Source organism: Dipteris shenzhenensis, chromosome 27, assembly GCF_047967505.1.
Source record: "Dipteris shenzhenensis isolate YYH24624 ecotype China chromosome 27, Dip_SZ_1.0, whole genome shotgun sequence".
In the NCBI taxonomy this organism is placed as follows: Eukaryota; Viridiplantae; Streptophyta; class Polypodiopsida; order Gleicheniales; family Dipteridaceae; genus Dipteris; species Dipteris shenzhenensis.
In genome coordinates, this window is record NC_141622.1 from 1196674 (window position 1) to 1217500 (window position 20827).

Below are 20827 nucleotides of genomic sequence, written 5' to 3' on the forward strand. Positions count from 1 at the left end.
TAGAAGAACACTAGTGCATAAATTGTAGATGCACAAAAGGGGCGTTAAATGCATTCAATGAAGGACATGTCTAGTGCAACTTCCCTTGGCCTAAGGAGGAGGACTAAAAAGCAGGATGGATGCGTGTGAAGGCTGGTCCATCTTTGCAAGTCTTGGACTCTCCGTTTCTCTGTGTTGTGGGTAGTATATAAATGAAAGGAAAGGAAACCGTCGAAGTAGTGGTGAGCAAGGGAAGGCAAGCAATGCACAATGGATGCTCGACTCTCCTTCCTCCACCATCACCACCAGCACCAGCACCAGCACCAGCACCAGCGCATCAGAGCCGATGCTCGCAAGCAGCAGCAGCATCACCCCCCCCCCTTCGCCCCTCCCCCTCCCCCCCCCCTCCCCCATTTCCTCCACCATCGCCTCTCCCCCCTCGATGACCCCTCCCGCCTCCTCCCCCCTCTTCCTTCCCGCTCCTCTTCCGGCGCTCCCGTCCCCACTGACCATTGCGATTTGGCCTCCATCCTCGCTTATCGCCAGCGCGTCAACGGCTCCCTTGCCTCTCACCATTCCGGTGGCGTTTCTGCTGCCGCTCAGTTTGCTAGGAATCAGAATGGAGTTTGGGATCCTGCTCAACGCCCCCAACCCATTCGAGGTAGCGCCTTAGGCCCAGACGGTGCGTTCGCTCTCGACGACTACAGGCACGGTCTTGCTAGAGAATTCGACCGACATGTTACCAGGGAACGCAGGGAGGACGTGCGAAGGAGTGATTCGGCTTTGTCGGAATTGGCCAGTAGTCAGAGGTCCGCAGTCTTATCTGCAAGGCTGTTTCTCGACGAAGGCCGAGCGGCCATTCAAAGAAGCGCAGTCTACGAAGAGCCTGCGTCAGACCCGACCAGGCGCCGTTCAGAAAGAGAAGAAGCATATTACGACTCTAAGTTTGTGAAAAGAAATCCTACTCTTCGCAAGAGGAGCAGGGAGGAGGACTCAGACTTCGAGCGAGAGAGGATCACAAGGCAAAGAACGGTTTATGATCCTGGTTTGGCTGTCCTTCCCATCGGTGGCGGCGGTCCTTCCTTGCACCTCAAACGAACGCCTGAGACTTTTGGAGATCCGCCCCTCCTTCGGCGAGTGCTTTCTTCAGGTAGAACTCGTGACGTTGAGGATCGGCAGGATGGTCAGTTCAGGTCTTCCAGCCGACCTCATTCTCCAAATGCCAGGCAGGTCCCTCCTTTTTCCTCCCCAACGAAATCGAATCAAAAAAAGCATTCCTTACAACACGTCACACATGGAAGAACATCGCCCTCAGAAGGGAGGTTTAATTCACCACGTTCTGAGTCCCGTGCTTCTTTGCCTCAAAGGTTTGATGACACTGAAGGTAATTTCCCCGTCACCAAGACATCGGGATTTCCTTCAGGGCCAGGCACCAATCTGCAGATTCGGGAACCTCATTTTCGGGAACTTGGTGCAAGGGACAAGGCTGGCCCAAGCCCAAATCTCCGACAGCTATCTAGTGCGAAGAGAGAGTCACGTGTTGGGGGGAATCAAAGGCTGGGCAGACTCAACTATTCAGAACCATCCAGTGGGCATAAGAAATCCAAGAAAATGGCAGTGGGAGTTGGTAGTACTCCAGAAAAGGTGCACGAGAACTCTTCAAGTAAAAGGCTCCAGGGAGCTTCGCCTCAGAAGGGTCTCAGACCACCTAGATCCAATGGGAAGTCATCAAAGGTGTTAGAGACAACACCTCGCAGGACGGTCAAGTCACGGGTTATTAGATTGAGTAGCAGTAATGCAGAAGTCGCCGGGGGTTTAATTAAGAGCAGACAAGGTGATCTTGATGATGACAAAGGGGCTGCCTTTGCGTTACACCCTGAAGACTCCAACCCAAGAAGTTGCGAAGGATTGAATAATACGCCTGCTGTGCAACAGGGTGACAAAGCATCACCTTCCACTTATGTTCTACAAGAGGAGGTGGGCACTCACGATGAAACCAGTGTTAGTGACCGATGCCCAATTCATTTGCATAATGAACACGTGTCAACAATTGTCGAAGACTTTCCACAGTTCCAGCCTCTGGAGCTCCCAGGTGCTTCACCTTTGCAACATCAAAATCTGCTTGCATCTTCAGAGTACAGAAATGGGGCTCCTTATAAGAGTCCCTCTCCTAGGGATTCACATTTGATTGTGCACAACCAATCGTCACTCAATATTTCAGAGGTTTCTTGCCTTCCTCCCAGGCTGCTTGAGACCGAGTTTCTTTTCTCTGATGTTTTATCCGAGACCTCAGGGTTGGCCAGTACTCTAGGCCCTTCCCTCTTATCAAGCACCTCATTCCCTGAAATCAAACCTTTGATTACATCAACGCAGCAGAATGATCCATTAACCATCAATGAGGAAACTGCTCCGTCATTGCATCAGGACAGCTTTCTGCAAGCCACAGGGAATTTTAAAATCAATTCTTCTCCCCTCAGGTTACACATGGATTGCGGAGTGAAGGCATCTGATCATTCTGGGGAAGAAGAATCAAGACAGACAAAGGAGCACCCGCCTGTCAGTCTGGACATCGAAAGTTTAATACAGACGGGATTGTCACAGCCCATTAAACAATGTACACCAACATCAACTAAAGAAACCGTAAACCATCCTTGCCTGGATGTTCTGCCGGGTGACACTCAGAGTTTGGCACATGCTGTTACAGATAACATCCATTCTCACACGGGCTTGGCCCACGGCCTGGACCACTTTAACCCTATATCTATAAAAGAGAGCAGGAACTTTTTTTATCCACCTCTTTTTGCTTCTCATGACAAAACTGGTGAGAATGCCCTGGAAAGCGATGATTTACAACGAGGTCTGGAAGGAATCTTTGGCAACGCAGTAAGGGAGACAACGGCTGAGAGGGAGTTTCGGCTTTTTGGAAAGTCACTGAAGGCACCAGTGGCTGACAGATGCCCACAGCCTGAAGTGGCCTTGCTAGGTGTTGATGCATCATCTAATAGGAATGTTAAGCCTGCACTTTCAATTCCAGAGTGCCAATCTGAGCAAGGGGGGAATGCAGCAGCTGCCCCTGACATGGTATCAGCAGAAACTGGTTTGACTGCAGTGAATTCTTCCAGGGAGGAAACATATATTTCAGAAGCGAGCATGCCTGGGGATGGAATTGTGAAATTGGAAGCCACCTCGTCAGTTTCCCAGGACAAAGTAATTAATAAGGCTCCCTCCAAGCAGTTTCCCACAGTTGCACATCCACCACGTGGAAGAGTCATACCATCACCTGCTCGTGCTGGGGCTCATACTTGGCATAGGTCTGCTATCGTGAACAATTTAACAGGTGCACAGGGTATGTCTAAGGCTATGAAGGCGAGCACAACAAACATCGTTTCTCAAGCCTCAGGAAAGCAGAAAGTTCCACAACCGGCCTCGTATGTACGGAAAGGAAACAGCCTCGTGCGGGCTTCTGTCTCATCGGCCCTGGTCAACGCTCCACAAGCAAACACAGGTCCCTTGCATGTTCCTGGGAAAGATCTAGCTGGGAAAGTGTTCTCTAACCTTGCGAGGGCACACAGAATGTATCCAAGTTTCCGAAACACTATAAGGAATACCAGAGGAACTTTCAGAAAGGTATTTTCGGCTCGGAAGATGCCTTCGATTGAGTCTACAGGGGGGCTTTTACCTAGTGGACAACAATCAACTGTGCCTCATGCTGTAGGTATTTCGACGTTACAAGATGTCACGAGTGCTGACTTGTCACATTCATTGGCCATGTCAACAAGGCCTGTGACTCCTGAAAGTCAGCCCAATGCACATATCCATGCAAAAAAGGTAGGAGATGATGAGTTGATCCAGCAGAGGATGCAAAGTTTCAAACCACAGGTTGTGGAGGGCTCTCATGAAACTGTTAAATCAGCTTCTGCAGAAGTGGTTGGTCCAATTGCGAACACCATACTTCAGCCTAAGCCAGCATCTCCTGGAATTCAACCTAATGGTGGTGGACCAAAGAACGCTGAAGCGTGCTCAACACAGTATGTCAAGAGCAAAGCGAACCAGCTTATTGCCTCTAAACCTCCATTTTCTTCTCTTGGATTGATTACAACAGGTCAGATTGGGTTTTCCCATTCTGGTTTGACTGCACAGGAATTCTACTATAAAAGAAACAATAATCAACTTGTCCGCAATGGTACTGAGGTAAACGATACAAGCATGAAGCTTTTGCAGGGTCCTCTTCCGAAGGGGGGAACAATGTATGCAACAAGAGGACGAGCAGATGCAATTTCTCGAACAACCTTAGGAAAGGGTATCCATTTCTTCAACTGAGTGTTTTCTTCAACAAAATTTATTCTTTTGGGTGATTTACTGTTGACAAGCCACCTTTAACAGCTGAACAGTAGGATAAGGTGCTTAGAGTGCCACAATATCTAGAATATCATTCGGTCAAATGTCATGGAGACCATTCACACTTAAACTGACCACACACTGTGACCTCAAGTTTGCATCACCTTGCAACATGATGTGCATGTTAATAATACAGTCTAATGGAGGATGATCTGGTTATGGTTTGGAGGTATGACTAAGGTTATGTATATGTAGATTTTCTGAGTCTTTGTACAGCTCTGATTACTTTGCGAGGGATTAAGTTCTTATTGCTTTAGCCCTCAAAATACAACCCCATCAAGTCCTCAGCTGTTACAGTTGTGCATGTGGAAGGAATTAGAGAGAGAGAGAGAGAGAGAGAGAGAGAGAGAGGTCCTTGGAAGGCCTCAGGGGCCCATGGGACAAAAGTACAACAAAAAAGAGGAACTCATACAAGCCTTAGTGGGCTGAAGCAAAGGGCGCGCTAGGGCCCTTGCTGAGTATATGCTGAGCTAAAATAGCTCAAGATTTCACAGCAAAACTAAAAAACAAAACAGAATTGAGAGCTGAACTCAAAGACCTAGAAGCCGAAACCTATCACCATGGTGGCTCTCCGATGGGCAGCAAAGATATCTTGGATCTGCATTTGTCCAGCTGCCTCTCGCTGTGGCGGAGGGCATAGTCTCCTCGACCTCGGTCTCCTTTGAGGAGAGCTGAGATGGGCTGGACCTTGATCGTGCGTGCTCTGGTAATTCTCTGTGTCGCGTGTGGCCTTGGCATCCCTTACACGGCAGTATCGTGTTGTCTCTCCCCATGATCCATAGTGCTCTCATGTCAGCTAGCTCCTCCTCCTCCACTCCACCATGTCCTTAGAGCTGACCCAAATGCATAGAAGTCCGTGACTTGTAGCTGTGCTCGGTCTGCCACAATATCCTGCGGGTGCGGTCATCTCCTGCTGCTCTCTGATCTGCTGCAATAGTGTCTCTCTGTGTCGTCGCAGGTTGATCCAATTCCAGGACGAGGTCTACATTGGGCTCTATTTGATTGAGAGTGAGAGTGGGCCAAACCCGTGTCCCTCCTGAAAGAGGCAGTGGTATCGTCCTCGAGTCTCATAGTAGGCTGGGCAGACACATAGAAAATGCTCCTTTGTCTCGATCTCCCCCTAGCGTGCATAGCTAGTAGATATGCTGCTCTCCGGGTATACGTGTTGCTCTCCTTGCCTCAATCCTCAACTGATGTGATGAGACCCGCATCTGTCCAATGGCAATCCTTGAGACTCCTCTGTCCTCATGGTACTGGGGTCTGATGATGAGTCCATCGTCTGATACTCTCAGGAAGTGGTCATGGTAGAAAGGATCATGGTGGGGAACTCCTAATCGCCCCCCCCAAGTTCGAGATGTATGGAGTTGGAGGAGATCTAACCGTATGATAAGATTAATCTCATCGCGTGGGATCAACTTAGGTGATACATCCATGCTCTACTGAAACTTGAAAGGGGGAAGTTGGTCCATCTGAATACCATGCCTGACAAACCATGTGGATATGCATGCATACCAAGCTGTGTGGACACCGCTCTCTGCCACCTGTCTAGATGACTCTAGTGCCAGCCTTTAGGTGAGCAGCCCCTCCCATGGCTGCTCCTGGCAAGCGGAAGCTCGGCCCAGGGCCTCCCTCTCAGGTTGCCCTCTCTAGGTGTTCCGGTTGCCCACTGGAAGTTCACATGTTTGACTGTTGAGGAGGTGTTTTTTGGGTTCTTCCTTCAAGGTTTCTTACCATAAGTCTTGGATGGCCTTCCTTCTTCGTGCCTTTGTCAGAGCTTTTGGTCCCTTTAGTCAGCTTTTGGGGGTCCTTCGAGAGGGCGCATGTCCTCTCCCAGCCCTTCCTTTTTTCCTTTTCCTCCCTTCTTGTGGCAGAACAGTAGTTGTGTTTTTCTTTGGGAGATGGTTGCACCCGTTGGTCTTGCCAGAGGGGCTCACATGGTAGCACCCTCGACTTGCAAAGTGTTAAGGTTCTCTGTCCAGAGGACAAAGACCAACTCAAGAAACCCATATAGTCACTACAGGACAGAGCAGTGGTAGGTCGGATAGTTGGCCTCACGCCCACCAGGAGCCTGGTGTATGATTCGCTATCCATGCAAGTTTAGCATTAGATGGGAACCACATTCAGGAGGTTACCATCTATGGCAGGGCGGTTTTCCTTCTGTTTAGAGTTCTCTTGATACTACTCGACCACTGGGGGAGCGTAGCCCGATTCTTTTGGGCCCTCATCTTGTTTACCTTATCCCTTGGTACCATGGGTTCACAGTTGATGATATGGAGCCGACACATCACGTATCTCGCTTCCCTGTGACACTCCGTTGCCGAGGCTGTTGAGAGTTGTGGTGCCATGAGCTCTTGTAGAGCAAAGGTATGGGCAAAGGATAAGCTGCCACATGGCATGGAGGAGATATCCCACATGTGAGCAAGCAAATGGATGTAAGTACCCTCACCTATAAAAGGGAGGTTCATTTGAAGGAATATCAATCAAGCACTTTGCACTATCTCAAGATTCTCTTTATGAGTCCAAGCTAATCTATCTTGGAACCTAATTGACTTGAGATACATGTCATGAGCACTCTCTTCATCATGTTTCCACACAGGTTTCATCCACCTTAGAGCGCTCCATAGATCCTGAGGCACGCATGTTTTGTCATGGTATCAGAGCTTAGGTCTAGTCTCCTAGATTAGTTGTAGGTTGCATTAGGAGCACACGTTTTCTCCTAGGTTAGTTTTAGTTTTAGATCGAGAGAATTCCGTCCATGAAAATTTGAGATATTTCCGTTCTTGTGAGAACTAGAATTTCTTCTTATTCCTTCTATGAGATATTGAGGTTTTTGAGTGTTCACTCAAGTGGTTGAGAGAGAGATCTGAGTTCTAGATTTGAGAAACAAAGAGAGCATTTCTCTTAAGACTCGTGAGTTTTGAGGGAGAAAGAATCAATGGAGGGCTTAGGAGGAGTAAATGAGACTCTGTGTATACAAAGAGCAAAAGCAAAACTAAGGCTCTAGCTCATCTGTGGGCGCCCCTGTGTTTTTTCAGCAACCTCTCCATTCGCACTCCCTACGTCTCTCCAATTGGTTGTGTGAGTGCGCCTCTCCAACTGTGCTCAGCTCCACAATGCAACATCACAGTTACAGCCAGGGACAACGCCTCCCATCAACTTGGTTAGAACGAAGCTCCTACGACTGATCTCTAGCAGTAGCAACTCCGTCTGCAAAAAGGCCGACTCCTGGCTCATAGAACAGCAGCTCAGCTGTGCCATCCTCCGAAGGCTCCAATGCAACCAGCAGCTTCTCAACGACAATCGAAATTAGCACTCCAGCGACTCCCTAACCGACTAAGTCGAGTCGACCACAAGAGCGGCTCTCTAGACGACCTCTACAGCCACCTGCAGGTAATCACGATGGACTCCAAGGGCAGCCAGCTGAGAAGCTCCATTTGCAAGGCTCGAGAGCTCACGCGATTACGCAGGCACGATGGGGCAGCGCTGCAATAAAAGACGCAGGTGGAAAGCCCACGCGAGCAATAGCTCGAGCCACCGAATGGCTATGCGATGTGCCAAGCAAGAGAGAAGTTTGCGGTTCTTCTACGAAGCCTGCAACAGTAGCCGCTCACAGATCCGCTCACAGCGCCAATGCCTCTTCTCACGCGACGCCATCAGATCGACGGACGGAGCCATTTCCTTCTCCAAGGTCTTCCCACAAAAAGCCACGTGGTAGGATAAGGCTTGACTATGGTTAAGTTAATCCAACCACAGTTAACCTTGGTTAGTTAGGTGTGGTCATTGACTGCTGGTTAACTTAACTTGGGTAGAATTAACCTTGGTCAGCAAGTAGATAGGGTTAGTTAAGCCACATAACCATGCACAGTCAGCAGTGCCTTCTAAGCACAGCCTCTTGTTAAGCACAGTTTGGAATTCAGCATGTGAATCCCTGTGCCACATCATCAAAGGCCCCTCTTCTTCACAAAAGCTTCAACAAGCCGTAACTTGCAATCCAGGAAGAATTTGCACACGCTCCAAAAAGGAAAAGTGATCGTCTTTTCAAGCTCTACGCGCCTGTTAGATCAGAATCATTGTATGCAATTAGACACTGCCAATATTGAAAGAAATCAATTGGTAAGACCTTTGCAACAATTGGAAAAGCAAAGCATGAATGCAAACATCGATGTAAAAAGCAAGCCGAAAGCACAAGTGCATGAGATGACCATAGCAGAAAGCATGGCATCCACACATAAAGCATCAAGGCATATGGTAGAACAAAGCATCATGCAGGTAGCTACACCAAGCAAAGAAGCAAACGAGTCGTCATCAAGCCATGAGCCAAAAGATGACATAAATGGAATGTATTGAGAAACGAAAACCTTGCCAACCTTGCCTATGTTTTGTAAATCAAGCCTGACCACCTGAGAGTAGCTATGAAAGCACCCAGGGGAGGTATTGACATGTAAAAACCACACTTGACCACCTTAAGTAGCAATGCATGCACTAAGGGGAGGTGATGGATTTGTAACTCACATCTGACCACCTTGCAGTAGCCAAAAGAATCATGGCACCAAGGGGAGGTGTTGAGAGTTGTGGTGCCATGAGCTCTTGTAGAGCAAAGGTATGGGCAAAGGATAAGCTGCCACATGGCATGGAGGAGATATCCCACATGTGAGCAAGCAAATGGATGTAAGTACCCTCACCTATAAAAGGGAGGTTCATTTGAAGGAATATCAATCAAGCACTTTGCACTATCTCAAGATTCTCTTTATGAGTCCAAGCTAATCTATCTTGGAACCTAATTGACTTGAGATACATGTCATGAGCACTCTCTTCATCATGTTTCCACACAGGTTTCATCCACCTTAGAGCGCTCCATAGATCCTGAGGCACGCATGTTTTGTCAGAGGCTCCCCAAGGAGTACAGATCCATTCTCCACTCCATTGGAGGAGCTTTTGGTACGGTCTTGGAGCTGCCTCCTCAGATGGTGACTGTGAATAGAGATTTCAGGCTTGCCAGGGTAGTGTTTATGGTGTAGATAGATGGGACACCTAGCCAGGGATTGCAAGAGAGGATAGGACAGGGATGCCCCTAGCACCTTGGGTTGAGCTTGATCGCCCAAGGGGAATACAACATGGGAAAGGTCAGAGAGTGGAGTCCCAGACACCCTGGGTAGAGTCTCTTGGAGGGGCTTGGACTAGGGTGAAGCGTAAGAAACCAAGTTAGAATGCCCTCAAGTAGCGAAGTCGCTAGGCTAGGCAACAAGATTAGGCCACTCCTCAGTCGCAAGGGAAGCAAGTTCCTCCCTAGCCAAAGGGGAAGCAAGCAAAGGGGGCAAGCAAAGGGGACAGGAGTAGGCCACCCCATTGTACGGGAGACTGGGACCCACAACAGTTGCTCAGGTTGTTCCATTGGTTTCAGCAGGTTAGGGTCCCCGGGTGACGATCGGACAGCAGGATCAGAGGGCTTTAGTAGTGAGGACAGAGATAGTTGCTCCATGGACCTCTTCCTCTACTCCCCTGACTGCTTACTTTTTGTTTTATAGTGAAAGCCATGTTTCTTTACTTTACAAAAAGATTGTCCCCAAAGTGGAGATCAGCCAATACACACATCAACGGCCCCCCCCCCCCCCCGGGCGACACACACACACAGAGCAGAGATCAGCTGATACACACACATCAACGCCCCCCTCCCCCCCCCCCCCCCCTCCCCACATACACACACACTCACACACACAGAGGAAGGCCGATGGGTCTATGAGATTGTGAAAATCCTGGTACAAATGAGCTGTGAGGGTGGAGCTACTAAACGAGCATCCACACCAATGTAAAGTGCAAAGTGATAGTACTAAGTACAACATTACAACATAGTCATAGTTATAGTCACGTCAGTGGTGGACTACATATCAATATCCTCCCCACCATCATCATCATCACCATCACCAACATCAGGACATGGAGGCATGAAATCGGTGATAGAGTGCTGTCAGCTGCTCACGGGTGTGGCTCTGTGACGTTTCGTGGTCATAGCTTTGCGCCTAATAAGAGCTACAGTAACCCCTGTCGGCCGGGCTCCAACTCTGAACAGAGAGGGGATATCCCCAAGGGTAATTTGTGCGTCAACCCTCTGTCTTAGCTGTCAAGTCACTGGCATTGGGTCACGATTATGTCGAGGCCTTGTATCGTGGGGGTCCGTGTGATCTGGCAGGAAGAATTCCGTGATAGAGCTATGAGATGGATTTGCCAAGGAAGAAGTCTACTCCTGTCTCCGTGATCGAAGAAGCCTCTCGCGGTGCTTGACTATCTCATGAATGAAGGCCGCCAAGCATCTCTGGTCTGGATAGGAGAGGAATCGGGACAAAGCCCAGAGCTATCTCTGAAGAGACAGTAGAAACGCCCACGAATCTCATAATAAACAGGACACCTGAAGATGAAGTGCTCCTTCGTCTCAACCTCCTGTGTGTCACATAATGTGCATATGCGCCTCTCGCTGGGTAGGTCCTTTGCTCTGTCGCTCTCGATACGAAGTCTGTGTGAAGAGACACGAAACTGCCCAAATAAAGATGCTCAGTGAGTGAGGTAAGTGGATTTGCGAGTATCTTGGTAGGTCGATGAAACCCTCCTCTGTGATATGCAAGTATTGATCCCTGTAGAAGCTGAGCTTCACTGGAAGCTCGCGCGGTCCCAACCAGGTCCGGAGTGTGTGTAGCTGTAAGAGATCCTCACGGATTACCTGGTTGACCTCGTGTGAATGGAGGAGAAAACGGACCGTCCATACCGTACTGGAAGGGAGGGAGTGTATCCATGTGGAGCCCCAATCACTCAAACCATCTCTCTGTGCATGCATACCAGCATCTCTAGTCACCCCCTGCTGAGAGTGCCATAGAGGAGGACAGTGCTAGCCATGGTAGTGTGCTGTGCCTAGAAGTGTAATCCCTATACTCCTAGACTCGATACAGATACGTGATGACCTGAAATGCAGCATCTAGCTGTAATGGGGATGACCCAAACTCAGCCTGAATGATTTGGTGAGGAATGGATGGCTTACTGCGAATCATCCGCGAAAGCATGAGAACCTGTAGCCACTCCACACGAGCCCACTCTATATCTGACAAGTCTTGGTCCCTAGCAAGGGCTGCCATCATCCCCGTTGGTTGGACCAAGGGGTCAAAAAGCAGCCCCTTGGTCCGTGGATCTTAAAAGTGCGAGTGGAAGCACTGCCTCTCTAGTCTGGCCAAAGAAGCATATCCTTTGCCCAGGCGGGCTTGCATCGTGGGTCTCATAGTGACGATGGGTCCAAAGAAGACAACCCCAAGATACGTATATGACGAAACTATCTCAACAGGTGACCCATCGAACGTGAATTGCTCCTGGTGCATGATGGCTGGAGATGTATTGAAGATCATAACTTTGGTTTTACCAAGGTTGACCTTCAAATAATGAGACTCACAAAAAAACTGTAGTGCGTCAAGGTGTCTCTGGAGCTCCTCTGCTGAGGAAGACAAAAGTGCCACATCATCTGCATACAGCAATATCCGGATCAATGTGCCAGCAAGAGAGCAGCCAACCCTCCTGTGTCTGCATCATTGTCTCGAGCTCATCAATGTAGAGGCCAAATAGGGTAGGTGATAAAGGACACCCTTGTTTGACCCCAATAGTGCCCATGATCTCGTCTGTCCACCGAGACCCTACCCGAACTCTGCCTGAGACTCTCTTGTAAAGTGCCATGGCAGCCCAAATGATCTCCTGGTCATAGCTCAAATCCTGTAGGCGTCGGAGGAGGCGGGCTCCCGGAAACCTACTGTCCTCAGCCAACAAAAGCATGCAACAAAGACCCCAAAAGCATCCACTGTCTGTGCCACACCTGCAATTGCACAACCAAGTGCCCAACCAGCCAGACACGGCTGAACAACTGCAAGACAAAGCCTTCAGCAGCCAAACTCTGGTGCAATCAATCGACAAAGCACTCCCAAACAGGTTGCCTCAATCTTATGAAGGTTCGTTACGGCATCCTTTACTCCCCCCTTAGTGAAGAGGGTGCAGGATGTGGAGCGTGGCATATGTGAGAGGTCAGGAATTGGCTGATTTGGGATGTCATAAAGCGTGCGTGCATAGTTATACTAGACCCGAGTGTCAGTGAGTGGTGAGGGGACGATCCCTGTAGGAATCTCCGCCAAAAGTTCTTAGAGTTGTTACTAAACAAAATGTTCAGCAGTTCCTCCTTGTTCCGGCGAATGAAATCTAGTTTCTTTCTACGTACCAGTCTACGATACTCACGTAGCGTCTATGGTTTGTTCGGAAGATTGTTTTTGGTTTCGAATCCGAGTTGTCGGCGTAAAGCCCTTCACTCATCATCGTACCAACTATTACAAGGTACTGTCCCAGGTGGTGGTGGGCGGGTTGTTGAGGCGAGTGGTGTGAGGAAAAGCGTGAAGGGCAGCCTCGTGTAGTGAGCCGGTGAGCAGGGCAGCGCAATCCTTTAATAGGGTATGAAGTCAATATAAGTGAGAAGTATGTATAGATGGCGTGAGTAAATAGGTGATAGATCGTGGTGGAAGCGTATGTCCTGATAGGTGGAGTAAGAAGTCAAGGGTGTTGTGCGATGGGGAGTGGATATACTAAAGAACAGGTAGGTATGATCAGCCCCTGGAGGGAGTGGTGCTACAGTAAAATCAGCGATTGGAGATGTGAAGGTAGGGGATCTCATAATGTAATCAACAACGCTAGAGCCTCCCCCATGTGGAAAGCATGTGAGACCACCTGAGCCGGGCCATCTATCAAGACCATTATAAATAATGAGATCATGCTTCCTGTCGAGATCCAATAGGGCCTGCCCATAAGATGTGACCAGGCCTCGTCTGTCAGCCGAGACCCATAGCATACCTGCCCCGTCATGGTCAATGTCTGGCAGTAGAATGGAATCATCCTTGAAGTTGAGGAGTTGTACCTGCCGAGTGCCTGTGCTTGCGTTGAAGTCCCCAACTAGGAGGACTTCTCCATAGCTTGAGAAGTCAACAATGGACTGATAAAGAGCTGCAAATGGAGATGTCTCATCCTCAGCTCGAGTATCTCTAGCAAAGTGGGAGGTCTCAAGAGGGAAGTAGCATACTGCAACAAATAGATCCGGCTGTCCATACAACACCCTCGATTAGTGAGTCATCTGCGTGCAAAAGTTTCTTTAAAGAAGAAACATGAAACACTAGGTGCACCTTACAACCCCGTGGTAATTCAAATTTATAGGCCACCTTGCCTATTCTTTTTAGAATTAACCACGGCCCACAATATCGGGGTGATAACTTAGCATACTCTCCTGCAGTCAAAGACTTGAAGTGCGAAGGAACTTTGAGAAAAACTCTTTCTCCTTCCTTAAATTCCCTAATGGATCTGTTTTCATCTGCATACGCCTTAGCTCTATCCATAGCCTGGCGGATGTTAGCTCTCGCAAGTGCTAGCATGGACAGCATCTGAACCACAAAGTTCGTGGCACTAGGCACTTTCTGAGATATTCCAACTGTAGTTGGATTTGCTGGTCTATAACCATAGTTCAGCTCGAACGGACTGATCCCTGTAGAGGAATGTTTTCTATCATTGTAGGCAAATTCTAACAGTGGCAACCACTTGTCCCACGTATGTTGCCTCAATGAAACATATGCTTTAAGCATATCCTCTATAGTTTGGTTGACTATTTCCGTTTGACCATCCGTTTCTGGATGATCCCCACTACTCATTCCCAACTCAGTCCTTAGTGTCTCAAACACTGCAGTCCAAAAATTATTGGTAAATTTAACATCCATGTCTGACACTATGGATTTGGGTAATCCATGCTGACGAAATATATGTTTAATAAACAAATCCGCCACTTGTAGGGCACTAACAGACTCTCTATTTGGAATGAAGTGAGCCATCTTGATAAGATAATCAACTACCACAAGGATAGAATCATATCCCCCTTGTGTCGTAGGCAGGCCTACAATAAAGTCCATGGAAATGCTCTCCCACCTACCTAGTGATATTTGCAACGGCTGTAAGAGTACGGGTGAAACCTGTAAGAGTACGGGTGGTTTCACCCATTTTGCCTTACTTGACACGAAAAACAGCATGTCACATATTCATGATTATGTTTTTTCATTTTCGGCCAAAAGAAATCTCGTTTCGAGATCATACGTCTTCTCGACTCTTGGATGTCCTGCACATGGGCTATCATGGCACTGTTGAATGACTCTTTTCCTGAGATCATGTTGATAATGCACTACAACCTTGCCATTTCTTTTCAACATACCATACCTTATGGTATATCTTGCATAAGTTTAGCCTTTTTTGGATGCCAGGTCACCCTTTCCCCCGGGTTTAAGTACATGAGCCTTAGGCCAAAGGCTCTGGACGAACTCGTCCACCTTTTGACTTTCTCTAAGCTCGGCCATTAGAGTACTCTCTAATATCGTGAAACTCATATTATACATAATGTGTGATAACGCATGAGCAACTTTATTATCCTTATCTCTTTGGTACCGAATTGTTAAGTCAAACTTCTTCATGAGTTCTGCGCACCTAGCTTGGCGGCCTCTCAAGTCAGGTTGTTTACAAAAATGTTTCAGAGTATCATGATCAACATCAACATAAAACTCTGAACCATACAAATAATGTCTCCATCATAGAGACTAGCTTTCCTCAAAGTACTGAACACTATTCTCAAGAGTTCGTGATGTTCAACAATACTTTTGCTGAAAGCAAGAATATCGTCAATAAAATGTACTACAAACTTTCCGATATATGAGCGTAGTAAATCATTCATAAGCATGACGAATGTAGCCGGAGCATTGGTAAGTCCAAATGGCATTACCAAAAACTCATAATGTCCAAATCTGCTTCTAAAAGTGGTTTTATGCACATCCTCGGCTCTAATATGGATCTGATGGTAGCCACATTTAAGATCTATCTTACTGAAAATTATGGCCCCATGTAATGCATCCAACAAATCATCGATCTGTGCCATCAGATACCTGTGCTTAGCAATGATATTATTCAATGCTTTGTAATCTATACAGAGGTGGAAAGTATCGTCTTTCTTTTTCTTCAATATCACTGGTGAAGCAAATTGGGTTGAATCTATCCTAGCTGAGGTATCTTTCCAGTTGTCTTCGCACCTCCGCTTCTTCCGTAAAACTTAACCTATAGGAAGGTCTATTTATAGGTTTTGCCCCCAGGATTAATTCAATCTTATGCTGAACATTCCTCTTTGGGGTAACCCATAAGGCAACTCATCCCTAAAACAATTAGAGAACTCCTGTGCTATTTGATCAGCCAATTTGGCCATGTCCTTATCTTGGGTATCATTAGTGCTAGCTGAAGGACCATCAATCGGCTCTACCGATGCTGTACAAAGAAACAAAAACTTTTCTTGAGTTTTTCAAAATTCCATTATGGAAACTAACGGTCCTTGTGGCAAATCCCTTTCACCTCGTAAAACATACATCACATCATTTCTCTTAAACTGATAAATGTGCTTTTTCCAATCTATGGCTGGATTCTTCTTAGAATGCCAAGCCTTACCCAGGGCTAGATCTGCGTGAGCAAGCTTTGTCATTTCGAAATCAAGCTTGAAGCTTCTTTGCATAGTCTTGAATTCGAAGTTCCAATTGGGTAACCCTTTGGTCCCATACTTCAGTGGAACTTTTGTCTGCCATCCTGACTGTATATGCATAGTCAGATGGGCTAGTCTTTAATTTCACTCTCTTTACAAGCTTGGAGTTAATTACATTGTGCGTTGACGCTGAGTCAAATGACACAATGACGTCATGATTGGCTACTGACTCTTTCATCTTAATTAAGTCCGTATCGTTAAACGCTGTATACCCCGTTGCTGTAGGCTTTGATAGGATATTATCAGGTGCACTGTTTACTAGCTTAGCAATAGACACACATAACAAAACAGGTACTAACCTCTTAGAAGATTTCGTTGGCTGAATCTGCATCTGTTTTGCTCTAGGACTTCCCTCCATTTCCACATCACATTCTGAGATCACCATCTCAACCATCCGACGATCCTTGTTTCGTGGACAATCTTTCCACTGATAAGGTTGAAGGCATCCAAAACACAAACCTTCTCTCCTCGCTTTTCTTTTTGCTCTAGGGTCAAAGAAGGCTTCGACCAAGCTCGGGCTGCCATTGGTGTTACTTTTCTTTTCACTCCAATAGTGGTACTTGGATTAGAGGGAGTCTCGACTAGCTTTGCCTGCTTGGCTTGGCCACTAGGCTGTGAGGCACTCCCTTTGCTAACCCTCTTCTTCTTAAACCCTGTTTTCTTCGGGTACTCATACCGAGTGCCAACCTGCACAAAGCCACTTGGTCTGTTTCCTTTGGCATTCTCATAGTTCAAGGCTATGGCAATTGCTTCATCTAGCGTGCTCGCATACTTAGCGCAAACTTCCATCTTGATCCGATCGTTCAATCTGAAGATAAAATCTTTTACTTGCACCGAGTGAGGTAGAGGTTCATAAACTTTCATTACACTTTCTCTAAACTTTTCAGTGTATTCAGCCACTGATAAATTTCTCTGACGAAGGTTTCTATAGTGATCCCAAGCTCGGGATGCTTCGTCAGGAGGCAAGAAGTGTTTTCTAAATTCTTTTTTGAACCCCTTTCAATTAGTAGATGCCACTTCATCCTTCTGTTGTTTTATCCACCATCTATCCGTTGCCTCATTAAACATGTGGGTGGCTTCGTGGATTTTCTTCATATCATTCCTGAATTCACAAATGGCAAAAGTCTCATCCCATTTGTGTAATCAAGTCTCTATGATATTGGAACTACGGTCAGACATCTGACCATAATACTTTTCTGTCCTATAATTGGCAATATTAGGCACCTTAGCCCTCCTAGACTCGACCATGTGAACACTGGTTTTAGGCTCCATTGGAGCTTTACCTTTCTCTTCATGAGATGGTCTAGTAGACATACTGTGAACTAATTTCCTGAGCTCGGATTGCCCTACATTTGCTTGCAATTGTTGAGCCAAAATCTGCTGCAAGGCATCTTCCAATAATGCAATTCTACCAGACAGTGTAGGGCGTGCTGGGCGCGACACATGTGGGGTCGGTTGGACTGCCGATTCTACGGGATCCATCCTAGAAACTTCCTCTTCAACTTCCGTTTAGGTCAATTGGGTTTTTTTTTTAAAGGACCCACTATCCAAATGATAGAAACTCTAAAATTGTATTTACAATTGTATATAACAACTTTCCATAACCCCGCTATACAAGCATATCTCCAAATACTCACAATAAAATTTCAAAACTCAAACAATTCCAAGGCGTAAGGAAATTGAAAGCTCCCTGGTTTAAACCTGTATTCAGGTCCCTAATTGCCTCAATTCGACACCACGCCACTTCAATATATCCAAATCCACTCAATAGCGCCTCCAAACTGATTTTTCGTCAAGTTCTGTCTAGTTCCGTCAATATATAGACGGAGAAAACGGGATTCCGTCAATGATTGACGGAACTCCTTAATGAAATTTTCTCTCTCTCCAATGAGATGTCAATGTATGACCCCTACTATGCTGAGCGACCATACGAAGGCTCTCTACTTGACAAGAATGCAAGTGCTCGCAAGCTCCATTAAGCACATCATTGCACTAATGTTGGCTGTGACGTGAGGCTGCAAAATCTTTGAGCTGTGCAATATCTCAATGGGAACTTCCTCCAAAGGGCAAGCGCCCCCCAAATGTTAAAATCTGGTCAAGCACTTTCCTATAAGGAAATCATTCGTAACCAATGGAGCCCTTCCAACCAGATCTTGGATTTCCAACGTAAACTAATTGAAGAGGCTGAAAGCTTGAAGGTTCATCTCCACTTCATTCCATCTTCAACCAAACTCACATTGCTCCAAACTCACGCACTATAAGATCTGCATTTGAGGTTGTGTAGCCAGCGATGGAGGTACGCTTACGTACGGTAAGATCTGTGAACGGGCACTCGAAATGCCTTGCCTGCTTCAGCCAAGAACCTGCGAGCATTACGTCAAAGCACCTCGTAACCCACTGCTCGTAACAATGGAAGTTCGTCAATTAACACCCAACGGCCAGCCCGTCGTAACCTTGAACAACACAATGATCGCCAATACTCTGCCACTATGATACCAAATGATACACACAAAATCACGTAATCATAAAGACTGAGAGCAAATCTGTTACTAGAGGTCACGGGTGAAGGCACGCAGTATCTCCACCCAACCTTTTTTGTGTGGTAGCAAGCTCACATCGACAAATCCACGTTGAAGTTTCTGTGTGATGTGTCCACAGAGCCCACAATTCCCTAGAGGGATCTAGTTTGCCACATGTCATCATTCTAGGGTACCTCTTAAATGCATCATTATACCCCTCTCTTGGGATATCAGTTAATTCACTTGCCCCTAGGCACATTTACACATTTAATGCATTTAAGACCCATAGCCTTAGATCCATCTAGTCCGTGCTCTATCACCCTCATCAAGGACCTTGACATTGATTCCTTTGACCATTTACATGAAGCCCAATAAAATATAATACAAACATTGATCCTCTAAAGGAAAATGTCCATTGACCCTTCCGAGGTCACGTTACCTCAACTTCAGCGTAACACTCGCAATTTGTGCCTCAACAATTGGGGTGCTCCGTGGGACTGTGTGTATGGCTGTGACCTCCAGCCGGAGCTGCGAGATATCCTGTCTGAGTCTTCGAATGAGATCAGCTTGCTCCCGAATGGCGCAAGCCTGCTGCTGTATGACGCGGCTTTGCTCCTGGTTGAAGCGGACCTGCTCCTGTGCGAAGCGTGTCAGCTCCATCTTGCGCTCACGGATACTGTGTACCTACATGAGAGAGAGAGAGAGAGAGAGAGAGAGAGAGAGATGATTTCTTCTTCCTCTCTGACAATGGATGATAAATACCCGTAAGATCTGGTTATCTTTTTTATTTTCTGGACATGCTTTGTTAGTAATAGCAGGAAAAGAGGTCTTCATTGCGTTAACCATTTGAACACCTCCTTCTGTCCTCACCTTTTACAGTTGTGCATGCGAACACCTTCTCCAAGCGAATAGGGCATTGCTTTTTCTATCATTCATAACGTTATGGTGCTAGCAGATTTTTTAAACTTTTCTTTGACATTCCCCCACGTTGGTAGAATTTTGTCTTACTCCAACTTGTGTGCAGCTTTCAGGCAAAGACGAACTCATCTCTCTTCTTCTTGGGTATGGACTTTAAATGGCAGAGCAACATCCCAAGTAAAGGGTGTTTTACCTTTACTTTTTCCATGGAAGAGGCCAGGTCTAGGAGTTCCTGTCCGTGCAGGCAGATTCAAGGCTCTCCCCAAAGCTAAGAAAGGATCTTTGTTATTCTTAATCAGGTCTGAAAATCTTGGTTCTGTCACACTTTTATGTTTGCTTATTATATATTGGCGTGCTTCTTTGTTTCAAACATAATTAACAAATATTTTTGTCACATGCAGCAAAAAGCTTCAGCGTTTGCGCAAACTACAGCCTGTTTACACACGCTCAGCTGGCGGCTTCTCTCTTCATAGATCAGGGGTGTTAAGTCTTAGTGGGGCTAATTTAAAATGGACGAAGTCAATTGAAAAACGGTCAAAGCAAGCTAGTGAGGTAAACATTAGGTTAGAATCGTAGGGCAGATTCCTTGCTTTTCTTTTGAGCTCAGTGAAGGATTGAAATGAACTGAGATTACCTTAGTTTGAGCTACATGTACACTTTTTTAAACATGGTACCAGTTGCGACACATATTATGAATCTGCACGTGTGTGCTGTCTCATTTTTACAGGAAGCCACGAAGGCTGTTGCAGCTGTTGAAAAGAAGAGAAGAGAAGAACAAGAGGCTGTAGCAGAGGCTGTCAATGCTGCAGCAAAAGCAAAGGCTGATCGACGAGCAGCTCGGCTAGTTTCTCGTGGCAGTAAATTGCGACCTCGTAAGTTTAACTTATTATGTCCTTAAAACTAGGAGCTGAAAGGTAGTAATAGTGAGTAAGAAATGAAAATCAAGGATTGAGAAGGTATATATATATATGTATGTATGTATGTATGTATGTATGTGTGTGGGTGTGTGTGTGTGTGTATATATATATATACACAATGATGTGGTAGATGATCAGGGCTATGTCTTATCTTTTCCTCAGGCCACTGCCTCTTATGCATTGGGAATGCATCATAGGTTGATATGGAAGAAAATTGCTTATCTCTTGCATCCTTTTCTACCTATTCCTCCTGTGGCTGACACAGACAGGCTTATGGATTGGCAATTGCACCCCTCTGCTACATGCTCTCATCCTATTCCTCTGCCTGTTTTGACCTCCATCAAAGCCTACAAGCTTCTTCAGCCTGCCCCATGGATTCATCAATATGCTAATACTCTGTGGCATATCAAGCAGCCCCTTTCATGGTGGCGGAAGAATCTCCGAATATTATGGAGGTGTAAAATGCTTTTGAAACA

General features: G+C 46.6%; 1 protein-coding gene across 1 annotated transcript in view; it reads left to right on the forward strand.

Annotated features, from left to right (window-relative positions):
- The first annotated feature begins 249 nt into the window (after nt 1-249).
- The window catches only part of LOC147883712 (uncharacterized), an 81332-nt gene continuing 60754 nt past the window's right edge, over nt 250-20827 (forward strand). The window contains exons 1-4 of the mRNA XM_087398831.1: nt 250-4279; nt 19541-19733; nt 19836-19986; nt 20162-20306. Coding sequence (XP_087254957.1) covers nt 250-4279; nt 19541-19733; nt 19836-19986; nt 20162-20306 — 4519 coding nt within the window. The remainder of the gene's footprint in view (nt 4280-19540; nt 19734-19835; nt 19987-20161; nt 20307-20827) is intronic.